We start from the raw sequence: 12,284 nt of genomic DNA on the forward strand, positions 1-12,284 counted from the left end.
TGTTGAGCACGGAGATGAGCCTCCTCGGTTTCCGTAGTCACGTTGGCGGAAGTGCGCCTGAGTGGCTCTGGAATCCGGCGTGGTTTGGGTGTTTTGCTGTCCTCATCTGTGATCGTTGTATTTAGAAGGTTTTTCGTTTTGTTTGTGAGGTGAAGTAGATGCTGGGTGATGTCGCAGATTGTTCCTGGACAGTTTGACGACGCTGAAGAAGCGGGCAGGTAAGTAAACGCGCCGGATTGGGAGTTTACTGCTCACTAAAGCCCCTGTTCCTGGGGGAAAATGAACCAAAATGGCGTTGGGTTTATTTCCTAATGAACTGTAGAAGTGTTTTAAAGTCGAAATATCCAAATTCTCCGGGATTCAGCATAAAACCAGGAGGAACATGAGAAAATAAAGTGGAGCTGAAATGTGAATACGTAATCATGTGAATGTGACGTCATCTGTTGTAATGTATTTGGAGTTGTACCAGGGGGTTTTGTTGCCAGGGACACATCATTGTTACAGGTTTATTTGTCAGGGGTTTATTCCACACTCACGTTACACGTTTATTATTCACGTGACTAGTAAAATACACTAATATTTAATACCATAACAATAAATACAAGTGGAATATTTGGTCAAATCTCAAGCTGTGATGGTTGAATAGATAGATAGATAGATAGATAGATAGATAGATAGATAGATAGATAGATAGATAGATAGATAGATAGATAGATAGATAGATAGATAGATAGATAGATAGATAGATAGATAGATAGATAGATAGATAGATAGATAGAATCAGCACTCTAAAATAGTGTCTTCACCTATCCAAGCACATTAGGAAGTTGGGGTCACCCAAACCCTAACCCAGCCATGATACAATGGCTCTGGAGCCATTGAGGGTTAGGGGCCTTGATAAGGGGCCCCAACAGTGGCAGTTTGTTTGTGCTGTGGCTCAAACCCCCGACCTTTCAATGAGTAACCCAGAACCTTAAATCATTAAGCTAGAACTTATCTCCTAAGGTTTAAAACTCAAAAAATGTGTGCTCAGTCTAAAATAGTTTTAATTGTGTAATGCAGTTATTACAGCTGTATTACAAAAACAGCATCTGGATTTACTTTCTTAAATCTGCAGTATCATTTATAATATTAAACCACATCGATTAAATCGTTCTACAGCGACTTGGAGTTCACTCGCGTCACGGAGAAACAGCCGTCACTAGAGGACAAACTCGGAGGCGTGACCCTGCAGTCACCAATGCTTAATGATGACAATGAGGAGGAAGAGGATGACTATGATGATGAAGATGAGGACGATGATGAAGAATGGGACTGGAAAGGGTCAGGAGGAGAACTTACTAAACGCTACACTGCGATGCGGACGGGAAACAACCAGCAGGTATTTTTTTATCCGGAGAGAAAAAGAGAAGGTGGACGATCTGTTATTTATTCTGCGACGCTGTTGGTCAGAAGGCGTCGATTAATTTTCTATGACCGCAGCTTTACCAGTAGTTCAGCTGCAAACGCCATGTTTGTATTTATTGCCCTTGTTTTTAATGGTAGCATTTTTGTAATGATAACTCATATTGCACATACGCCACTTAATGTGATTATAATAATACAAATGTTTTTATTGAATTATTAAATATTATACACTTTGATTTGGTGAAGATTTCAGTAGGAGATTTTTTCTTTCCTCAGGCCAACAGACAGAATACACAGAGGTCAGAAAAGCTCTCGACACCTTCAGACAAGGTGCTGAGGAAGTTTGAACACAAAATAAACCTGGGTAAGAGACACTTCGAGCGAGCGAGAGAGACAGAAAGATGAAGCTCTGCGTAATGCGATGTTTTTAAAAAGTGTGACTGCTGAATTGTTTTCTTTTAAACTTTTAAACAGAGAGGCTGAACTATGCCGATTCCGTCATCAACAAAGTCACTTCGATGCAACGACAGAGAGAATCAGACACGTGTGTCACGTTCTTCTATTCCACTATACAGATATGATCCATTATTGTGGACTGAACCATTTTACGTCCTGACACTTAGATCATCTGTTCTTTCTGCAGGTATCGAGTTAAAGACAAGGCTGATCGAGCTACAGTGGAACAGGTGTGTGTGTGTGTGTGTGTGTGTGTGTGTGTGTCTGCAGTAGTGTGAACACAAGCAAGAACCTCAATAATAATATATATAATAAATATATAATACAATAATAAATGGTGTTTTTTTTTTTAACAATGTAAAGTTGTTGATTCTTGTCAGGAAAAAAAGGAGACTGTAATGAGTCTCCAGTGCCAGCACTCAGGAGTAAAGCTATAATTTAGATTTTTTTTTTTTGACACAGGAATTATTAACCTTGAGAGAGAAAGAGAAAGGAGATTATATTTAAAGCATGTTGTTTATAGCTGCTAAAACGTAATTGAAAAGTTGTTTGGTAGAAGTTTCAAGTAGATAAAAAGTTTTAGGTGACAACAATAATTCTTAGAATTCTCATGCTGTAGTAGAAGAGGAATAAAACGCTTCGGAAGATGATTATCGACTTAAAGATCATCACCGTCACACAGACTTCATCTATTACTTTCTTATAACAGCATGTGTGTTGTTCCGTGCCTAATGGGACATTTTACTAATGATATTTTACATATCCACGTTTTCAGGTTTTGGACCCCAGGACTCGAATGATTCTCTTTAAAATGCTCAGCAGAGGCGTCATTTCAGGAATTAACGGCTGCATCAGTACAGGAAAAGAGGTCCGAGGTTCTTCTTTCTCAGTCATTAGAGATCTGTCTGAACAATAAGTAAAAAACCTGACGGTTCACTTCAGCAATGATGGACCTGTAATGAATGGACATTCAGTGCCACCCTGATGAGGGAGGGTTCTTTTTTGAGTGTGGTTTCTCTCGAGGTTTTTTCCTCATACCAGGCGATTTTCCGTGCCACAGTCACCACTGGCTCACTTATTAGAGCATTAGGGATAAACTTTTAGGCACAAGCATACAAATTCATGTTTAATAACCTATTTATGTCTGTAAAGCTGCTTTAGGACAATGTCCTTTGTAAAAAACTGTTATACAAATAAAGCTAAATTAAATTGAATAATCCTGTTAAAGTAAGTGAACTGTACACAGAGCTAATGATCTTCAAATAAATTTTTCTTCAGGCCAACGTGTACCACGCAACCACAGCTAAAGGAGAAAGCCGTGCTATTAAGATATACAAAACCTCCATCCTGCTGTTTAAGGACAGAGATAAATACGTCAGCGGAGAGTTCAGGTGAGACACAGTGACCTCGTCTGTGTGTCTTCTTTTTTTAATGCCTTCACCAGTGAATGTTATTAGTCTGATATTTCAGAAGTGACTGCCTAAATGTTAGGGCAAATAAGGAATTTTTCGAGGTCATATGTAATAAAAATCAGTCATAAGAAAGACTGGGTTTGTTGGTGGCATTTTTCCGTGTTCTCACACCTGCTGATTTGCTGACTGGTTGCTTTTCAGGTTTCGGCACGGCTACTGTAAAGGCAACCCGAGGAAGATGGTACGGACGTGGGCCGAGAAGGAGATGAGGAACCTGATAAGGTTGGTTTTAATCAGTTATTTTGTTTAGGATATTAAAGGTCGACCGATTCGCCTGTTTTGCTGATCAATCAGCACAGTTGATTGCTGGAACTATCAGCAAAAATCCTTACGGATAGTTTTTCCAGGTTGCGTTATACAGTACAAGAGCGGCCTCTAGAGGCGAATCACCATGTACGTGCTGTTCATTTGAAGTGTCTTTTTTAAATTATTATTATTTCTTTTGGATGTAACTGGTATATTTATTTGGCGTGTTGCTTTTTGTTTAAGTTAGAATGTATTTTTCCCTTAATAATTATTAACATAGTTAATATATACATATTTATTTTGATGTAAATTAAGAGGTCCCCTGGTGGTCTAGTGGTTAAGATGCAGCGCTCCCACCGCTGCGACCCGGGTTCGATTCCCGGTCAGGGAACCATCCCCAGCCATTCTTAGTGCCGGTCCCAAGCCCGGATAAATTGGGGAGGGTTGCGTTACGAAGGGCATCCAGCGTAAAACATGTGCCAAATCAAACGTGCGGAGGATCCGCTGTGGCGACCCCTAACGGGAGAAGCCGAAAAGAAAGTTAGTATTTTGATGTAAATTAAGCCCGAATAAGAACCCCCTTATTTTCACAGAAGAGGAAATTTGACAGACATGGCAAGAAGCACATAATGGCAATCGTTAAATTAAATTCAGTCCAGTAACTGTGTAGTTTGAGGGGGAAATTTAAAACAACCAATCAGATTTGATTCTTCGTTCTGAATGTCCTGGTCAGAAAAGTGTACAGCAGTTATCAGTGTTGAGTCAGAAGCAGTCACATGATCAGTTTATTAGATGGAGGTGAATAATGCGTAATTCAAACAAGTGTCTTCTTGTTTTAAGGTTGCAGACAGCAGGGATTCCCAGTCCAGAGCCCATCATGCTTCGGGGCCATGTCTTGGTCATGGGCTTCATTGGAAAAGATGACATGTAAGTAACCAGTTCCATGCTTAAGCCTCGTCTGCATTAAGAAAAGAAAAAACATCAAACACAGTGTACTGTTCGTTTTCTTGCAGGCCTGCACCGTTACTGAAGAACGCAGCGCTGTCCGAATCCAAAGCACGTGAGCTGTACTTGCAGGTCATCCACAACATAAGGGTGATGTACCAGGAGGCTCGGCTCGTGCACGCGGATCTCAGCGAGTTTAACATGCTGTTAGTCGTGAAGTCTTCCAGCTTCTTTTTCATCTTGAGTAATTCTGGGGCGTGTCTCTTCCCTGCTTAAAATCTTTCCGCTCTGGATCGTAGGTACCATGATGGAGATGCCTATATTATAGACGTATCGCAGTCAGTGGAGCACGATCATCCTCATGCCCTGGAGTTTCTTCGCAAAGACTGCAGCAATGTTAATGGTGGGTGTGATGACAATATATCCTCATTGAACATATCCACATAAAGGCCACGCCTCCTTCACTGAGACTTGCAGGCACATAAGCCACACCTCCTTAACTGAGACTTACAGGCACATAAGACACACCTCCACTGAGACTTGCAGGCACATAAGCCACACCTCCTTCATGGAGACTTACAGGCATATAAGCCACACCTTCACTGAGACTTACAGGCACATAAGCCACACCTCCTTTACTGAGACTTGCAGGCACATAAGCCACACCTCCTTCACTGAAATTTACAGGCACATAAGCCACACCTCCTTTACTGAGACTTGCAGGCACATAAGCCACACCTCCTTCACTGAGACTTGCAGGCACATAAGCCACACCTCCTTCACTGAGACTTGCAGGCACATAAGCCACACCTCCTTCACTGAGACTTGCAGGCACATAAGCCACACCTCCTTCACTGAGACTTGCAGGCACATAAGCCACACCTCCTTCACTGGGACTTGCACAGGCACATAAGCCACACCTCATTTACTGATACAGGCACACAACTTATGCCTCCTTCACTGAGACTTGCAGGCACATAAGCCACACCTCCATCACTGAGACTTACAGGCACATAAGCCACACCTCCTTCACTCATTCACAAAATTCTTTTAATCTCTTTCTTTAGACTTTTTCCAAAAACACAGTGTAGCTGTGATGACGGTTCGAGAGCTGTTTGAGTTTGTCACAGACCCGTCTATCACCAGCGAAAACATCAACCAGTACCTAGAGAAGGTGTGTCCTTATTATACTTTGTTGTATCAGTGTTATTTAAATGTATTCTTTATATAAATATAAAATACCAAATTACAAGAAAACGTCTGCAGTCCACAGGGCTGCGCTGTAGTCACTTTTCTAGCGCATGTGTATAACCGCGTGTTTGTGGCGTGAACCTACAGGCCATGGAGATCTCGTCGGCCAGAACCGCAGAGGAGAGATCCAACCAAGACAAAGTAGACGAAGAGGTGATAACATCCTTCAGCACAAATAATAAACATGCGCATCTCAGTTGATTAGCCTGGGGGTTGTATACAGTGTGGACGGAAACCTGAAACGAGTCTCTATAAGATTTATTCTTTACAAAAAAATAAATATTTGTATAAATGGCTCATGGATTAAAACATTTTGTGCTGTATATCATCCACAACTAATCCTCCATAAGGTGGTAGTTACTGTTACACCAAAGTGGATCGTTTTTCTTTAATAGCACATTTTTATGTCAAATGAATTTGCAAATAGTTTGATTAGGAAAATTAAATGGCGTATTTTTTTTCTCGTCTGTCTCAGGTGTTCAAGAAGGCCTATATTCCTCGTACGCTAAACGAAGTGAGTCATTACGAGCGAGACGTGGACGCCATGACGAAGGAGCAGGACAACAAACAGAACGATAACGTGAGGACTCAAACAGGAAATGACTTTTTGTGTGATTTTGCGGACACCTGACATGCGATGCGCTTTTTTGAACGTCTCAGTCCACATTTATTCCTGGTATGCTCTTTTAATAACGTCCACTCTTCTGGTAAGAAGTTTTACTAGATTTTGGAGTGGGCTTGTGAAGGTTCATTTAGGCACAAGGATGTTAGTAAAATCATGTACTGATGTGGGTGAGGTGAGGAGAAGCTCATCCAGAAGGTGTTCTATAGGATTTCTAGCTCCATAGCAGAAGATCTTCCAATCCAACATTGACAAGTCTAGCAGATCTTCATGGAGCCAGCATTATGCTGGAACAGGTTTGTGTCTCCTAGTTCAAGTGAAGGGAAAATTCCATTCTGCTGCATCCACAGACTTCCTGTATCAGTGTGTGCCTCCAACATTGTGGTAGTAGTTTGGGGAAGAAGCAAATATGGCTGGAAAAGTCAGGTGTCCTAATACTTTTGTCCATATAGTGTTCTGTATGTTGTGTCTTCTAACACACTTTCTGTTTGTATGAATTTAGGTTCTGTACCAGACAGTAACAGGTCTGAAAAAGGATCTTTCAGGTGTGCAAACGGTAAGAAGCTTTTTCTCGCACTAAATAAGTATGTGGGAAAACGATACACAAAATAGTTTTTCCTTCTGACGAACCCTTCATTCATGTGTGGAATATAAAGGAAACAATCGATTGTTTAGAGTTTAGAGCACGGACACATGTTCGAATGATAGAATCCCAGACTCGAGGCGGTCAAGAGAAAATGGTTCTTAAAAGCGATATATTAAAAAATGTGAAATTATAATAAAATACAAAAAACATGTTTGAAAATATAATTGTTTATTTCAAATTTGTCATATCGTTCATATTCTAATATTTATCTTGCCTTATTGAAATGACCAATGTAAAATATTTGGCGTATGAATGTCATTTATGCAGCAAAGTTAAAACAATGAACATTTTTTAAAATGTAATCTTTATCGGTGAGTGAGTAAACAGCACCCCCTAGCTGCCATTTGGTCTTCTTGCGTTTAAAAAGAGGTCTTCAGGTCGTCGTAAACTTCAGGACAATTGACCCTGACACACGTTTCCCAAGGTGCAAATTTTGACGTTGTAACCTCCCGTCTGTAATTCAGGTTCCTTCGTTACTCGAGGGCTGTGATGAAGAAGGCAGCTCCAGCGATGATGAAGACGATGACGATAAGGATGAAAACGAATCTGCAGAAGAGGACGAGCAGGAAAATGGCGACCAGGACCCGGCGCAAGCGCTGGACAAAAAAGTATTTTCTTATTTTTATATTTATTTAAATTTGCAGTACTGTTTCAGGACCGTAAAATGGTTTTATACGTGTTTTTTTTTTTTTTTTTTCTCCTCAGGAAAAAAAAAAGTTGGTTAAAGAAGCTCAGAGGGAGAAACGAAAAAATAAAGTACCAAAACATGTTAAGAAGCGCAAGGAGAAAGTGGCCAAGATGAAGAAAGGAAGATGAAAAGGAATCGTCGTGTTTATTTTAATGACCATCACTTCTGTGTATCATTAACCCCAATATAACCTCATCTGCTGCATCAGTAAATTAAAACTACAGATTTGCACTTTTTCTTTGAGTTTGTTCTCAATTTTTTTTCTTACAACCTTAATATTCATCATGATGTTCATATCATACTTACTGTTAGATGGAGAACTCCAGCATGAAAACGCTCGAGGGGGGAAATGGTAATATTCTCTTCAACAACATTTCAATTCGCCTGAATATTCATGTTTATGTTCAGATTGTGGTCCATTCCAATTTACCTAAAGGTGTTCAATAGGGTTGGACCTCTATAGAGGAGATCTTCCACTTCAAGCAAAGCAGATTTTCCATGGAGCTCGCTTTATGCACAAGAGCATTGTTATGGAACAGGTTTGAGTCTCGCAAGTTCAGGTGAAGGAAAAATTTCATTTTGCAGCATCCAAAGACATTCAGTTTAAATTGTGCCTGCAATTATGTGCTAATAGTTTGGGGAAGAACCACATATGGCTGAAAAGGTCAGGTGTCCCAATACTTTTGTTTATACCACTTAAAATTCTGACGCATTTTCAAATGTCAACTTTCTCTTAATCGCCTCATAAAAGGATCAAAAACATTTTAATAATAATTTTATATGAAAGAGTGAAAAGATTGGCTTTTAGTGACTGTGGATAAGGTTGTGCTATAAACATGTGACTAGAAGGTCCTCACAAAGATACAACCTGTAATGTGTGTGTATTTTATTTTAAATAAAATAAATTTACCGCCATGTTTGAAACTGTAAATCTTTTTTTTTTACACCAGCATATCAATTAGGAACTTATTTTATCTGGTATGAACATTTTAATACCAATAACATTTACAAATTCTGTGTATATACATACATTCCAGAGGCTACAAATAGACGACATGCTACAATGACTAAATGTGTGTATTGCATCATTATGGACAAAAATTTCAAACATAAAAACATTCAAAAGAAATAATGATCTGTATGCATATATGCTGTATGTGCTTCCTTAAGCCTGTATATGGACTTTAAAGATGCAGCCATGAAAAGTTTGGTGAATTGTTAGAAATTTTGTGTGCACAATTAATTTTTTTTACATTTTCTAAAAATTCTCTAGTATTACTGGTGCAGACTGAATATTTATCAATATCAATTTTTTCAAAAAGTATTTAAATGTAAGCTGTATGCGACTTTACTGCTTTAATACTTAAATTATTATACAAAATTGTAGCATGCACTCCGCAGTGGAAGAAAATGAAGCCTTACTTTGAAAGACTTTCAGAATGAACTGTACTACTAAATTAGAGTCCAAATTCTGTCTATTTACATGCACTTGGTCCTGACAAATTCTGCATTGAACGGTGTTAAGAATCAAAGCCTTGAGCTTGAGCAGGTTAGCGGATGCCCTCCACGTAGTTAGCAGGAAGCATCCCAGAGCGGCCTGTCCTCTGCACCGTCCCAAACATCCAACCCTCATCTATGGGGTGCACGTTGTGGATCAGATCACCATCACGGAACGAGACCTCATCACAGTCTTGGGCCATGTAGTCATACAAAGCCCTGTACACACTCTGATATGCAGTGCAGCAGAAAGGAGGAAACATTAATGGCATGACATTGGCATGAAATTCTGATTCTAATATTTCATTTGCAAGTGCAACATCAGATTATGATGTAGATTACTCCTGAAATTCAAATCTAAGTTGTAGCGAGTTGCTTGACATAATGTCGTTTCTCCAAGGCCATGGTGTGTGAAATGATAGACAATAAAACAACAGATACACAGAACACAAAAAATTAGGCTGTTGTGTGACTACTGTGTAGCATAGCAGCAATTCAGGGTCATTATGGTTTGATCAGATTTTTTTTGTAACCAAATAATAATAAAAAAAAAAACATTCCATCACTAACAATATAATTGGCTTTTCAGTGTATGTGTGTGTACACACATACTTTGTATTTAGATGTGTTAATTAGCTGTTAATGTGTTAATCACACTACAGAATGATTAAACCAAACATAAGCCTTGAGACTAAAATATTGTGAATGAAGCAGTACAATAAAATCAAACAGGATAGCAAATACAGAAAAAGTTCAAGGGAAGAATCAGGGAAAAAAAAAAGGTTTTGGGAAGGAAAGGTATGCAGATGGGTAACACTGATTGAAATGTTGGAGGTATTGATGCCAAATTGATCCCACTCACAAATCAGGGACAGAAAAAAAGAAGAAGAAAAATAATTAAACAATGTTGTTTTTTGATTTTGCACGAAAAATAGTACGAAAATATAATTGTGGAAAATGTAAACAGGTAAAACAGCGCCTCACCATGGTTGTTGGATGCGACTGCAGCTGCATGGACCTGAGTGAGTGCATGCTGGTCTGGTGCATGTAGCTGTGTCCCTGATTATACCCGCTTGGGTAATAAGCTCCAGGAAGGACAGGGGCTGAAGGTGACACAGTGAAATAAATCAGCATGGGATTTATGTCTTGCTGAAAAAGAGCTGATGAAGTCCTTCGGAAGAGTAATGCATTTCAGTTTGACTTATGACGGCCAGAGAATTTAAGAACAACATAATTTTACATGTCAATGTCTAGAAGGACATGTCAGGAGTGAAAGAAGAAAAAAAAGAAAAAAAGGTCTTATTTATGTATTGCTTTTCTCTCGGTCAATCCTCAGTTTGTCATTTTTACAGGATTTATGAGTACGGCTCATTTCATTTTTTGTTTTTCTTCTATCGTCATTTTATATCTCAAATGTTTCAAATGTAAGATTTATTATTGTTGCATTGAATCTTATGTTCCGATTTTTGGACTGTATAATAATGATTTGATTATTTCAAGACTTATTGTATTTATGCAGCATTTAATGTCACATATTTTAATTTAGACATATACAGTATGTGTAAATGGACAGTCTGGATGAAAAATTCTGCAGATTTAAAACTGTAACATCCGAAATTGCATTCAAACTTGTTTGGATTAAACATTATTTATTGTGATTATCTTTGTGTCCATTTTCTTTAGGGATATAAACGCTTTTAAGACTTCATCTTAAAACTGATTTTTCGACTCACCCACAATCACACCTGGCCTCCGATCCATCTCCATGGAGTACTGATTCACACCTCTGTGTGTGGTGCAGCTTCCCTGCATCATCTGATGGTCGGGTCTCGTCTGTGCCCGCACTAGATACGTTCCTCTAATGCCCGGAGTGACACCGTGCAAGCCTGGCATGTCCAAATCCTGATGATATTTAGCCTTAAGTAATAAAGAGAATGGAAGTGTTCCTTAAAAGACAATGTGACGGTAAACAAATGATTGCCTTTTCTTTGTTCTTTGTCTACACGTTGATGTGTTGGAAAACTGTATAAACTTCACACTCTGCTCTTACATTACTAATCTGATCCTGGGCTTTCTTCAGTCTTTGCACTTCTGGTGTGTCTACAAGAAATCGGAGGCCACGGCCCTTACTCTCTTCAAAATCCTTCCTGTACTTCACCTGGAGATCAAAAGAAGACCATTAAGCAATAAAGATAAGCCAAGGAAAGCGTAAATCTGGTTGCCAATGAAGAAAAAGTATTAGGATAAATGTATTAATTGCAATCTATAAATTTTTTGTATACTGTACATTTTAAGAAAGACTTCCTTAAAACGCGAAAACGTGTGTGTGTGTGTGTGTGTGTGTGTGTGTGTGTGTGTGTGTGTGTGTGTGTGTGTGTGTGTGTGTGTGTAAAAGTGTCTTCACTGTGCCTCGTGAAGAGTCTCATCTCATGTCAATCCGCCATAAATGACCAAGCACAGTCTTGGTACAGCTCCATGAACAACAAAACAAATCAGCTACTGGCTGGTAATAATGCAGCTCAGCCACTGCAGCTAATCAGTCCAATGTAAACACACTGAAACTTATTTTGAGCCTTTTTTATTTCTCTTAATTTATGCATTCAACCTGACTTTCTCTCTCATTTAATGTTTTGGTTTTTGAACCATTTACAATCACGTTCTTTTGAATGTTAAGCACAAGTCCAAGAGCCAGGACAGCAGGCACCTGGCAGCGAGTTCCTGGTTGCCAGGTGGCTACTCATGGGGGAAGTGTGAACCCACCACTGAGCTGACAGCTGCCCTGCTTTCCTCCATGCTGACCTGAGAGCACCACACCCAGGCCAAACAGAGCAATGCTTCCCTTCTACTCTGTCATTCTGCTGGCTTTTAAGCCACGTCTAGCACATGTGATCATGGATGTAACCAAAAGAAGGAGTGAGAACCTGGCTCTGCAGCTCGCTCTGCTGCCTCAGTCGCAGGTTCTCTGGTGTGTCTGCGACGATCGTAAACGTTTGCTTTGGGTAGTGCCTTCAGGGAGAGATGGAGAAAGATCTTTAAACATAGCAAGTGAAAAGA

General features: G+C 39.5%; 3 protein-coding genes and 1 long non-coding RNA gene across 6 annotated transcripts in view; 1 reads left to right on the plus strand and 3 right to left on the minus strand.

Moving 5' to 3' along the window:
• bmi1b (bmi1 polycomb ring finger oncogene 1b) overlaps window positions 1-12,284 on the minus strand; it is a 439,238-nt gene that overhangs the window by 391,882 nt on the left and 35,072 nt on the right. The gene's annotated exons all lie outside the window — the stretch shown is intronic.
• The window catches only part of LOC310717812, a 433,295-nt gene that overhangs the window by 316,945 nt on the left and 104,066 nt on the right, over window positions 1-12,284 (minus strand). The gene's annotated exons all lie outside the window — the stretch shown is intronic.
• On the plus strand, window positions 11-7,969 carry riok1 (RIO kinase 1 (yeast)). Its single transcript, XM_083525796.1, has 17 exons — window positions 11-218; window positions 1,162-1,381; window positions 1,684-1,771; window positions 1,882-1,951; window positions 2,051-2,093; window positions 2,639-2,731; window positions 3,142-3,254; window positions 3,477-3,557; window positions 4,422-4,508; window positions 4,595-4,732; window positions 4,826-4,929; window positions 5,594-5,700; window positions 5,865-5,930; window positions 6,253-6,357; window positions 6,902-6,955; window positions 7,510-7,653; window positions 7,751-7,969. The coding sequence occupies exons 1-17, from the start codon at window positions 169-171 to the stop codon at window positions 7,859-7,861; spliced, it is 1,674 nt and encodes a 557-aa protein (XP_083381922.1). The 5' UTR covers window positions 11-168; the 3' UTR covers window positions 7,862-7,969.
• nebl (nebulette) overlaps window positions 8,703-12,284 on the minus strand; it is a 7,597-nt gene continuing 4,015 nt past the window's right edge. For all 3 annotated transcript variants that reach the window (XM_083526081.1, XM_083526080.1, XM_083526082.1), the window contains 5 exons: window positions 12,152-12,236; window positions 11,281-11,388; window positions 10,964-11,147; window positions 10,215-10,333; window positions 8,703-9,460 (listed from right to left, as the gene is read on the minus strand). In XM_083526081.1, coding sequence (XP_083382207.1) covers window positions 9,284-9,460; window positions 10,215-10,333; window positions 10,964-11,147; window positions 11,281-11,388; window positions 12,152-12,236 — 673 coding nt within the window. In that variant the 3' untranslated portion in view covers window positions 8,703-9,283. The remainder of the gene's footprint in view (window positions 9,461-10,214; window positions 10,334-10,963; window positions 11,148-11,280; window positions 11,389-12,151; window positions 12,237-12,284) is intronic.

Source organism: Silurus aristotelis (genome assembly GCF_946808225.1).
Source record: "Silurus aristotelis genome assembly, chromosome: 22".
NCBI lineage: Eukaryota > Metazoa > Chordata > Actinopteri > Siluriformes > Siluridae > Silurus > Silurus aristotelis.

What these genes read in the sequence shown, in the direction of transcription:
- riok1 (XM_083525796.1), top strand. Translation starts at nt 169, where the DNA reads ATGTCGCAGATTGTTCCTGGACAGTTTGACGACGCTGAAGAAGCGGGC. An exon ending in TACGTCAGCGGAGAGTTCAG is followed by an intron (nt 3,255 to 3,476) that starts GTGAGACACAGT and finishes GTTGCTTTTCAG; the next exon opens with GTTTCGGCACGGCTACTGTA. An exon ending in TCAACCAGTACCTAGAGAAG is followed by an intron (nt 5,701 to 5,864) that starts GTGTGTCCTTAT and finishes GTGAACCTACAG; the next exon opens with GCCATGGAGATCTCGTCGGC.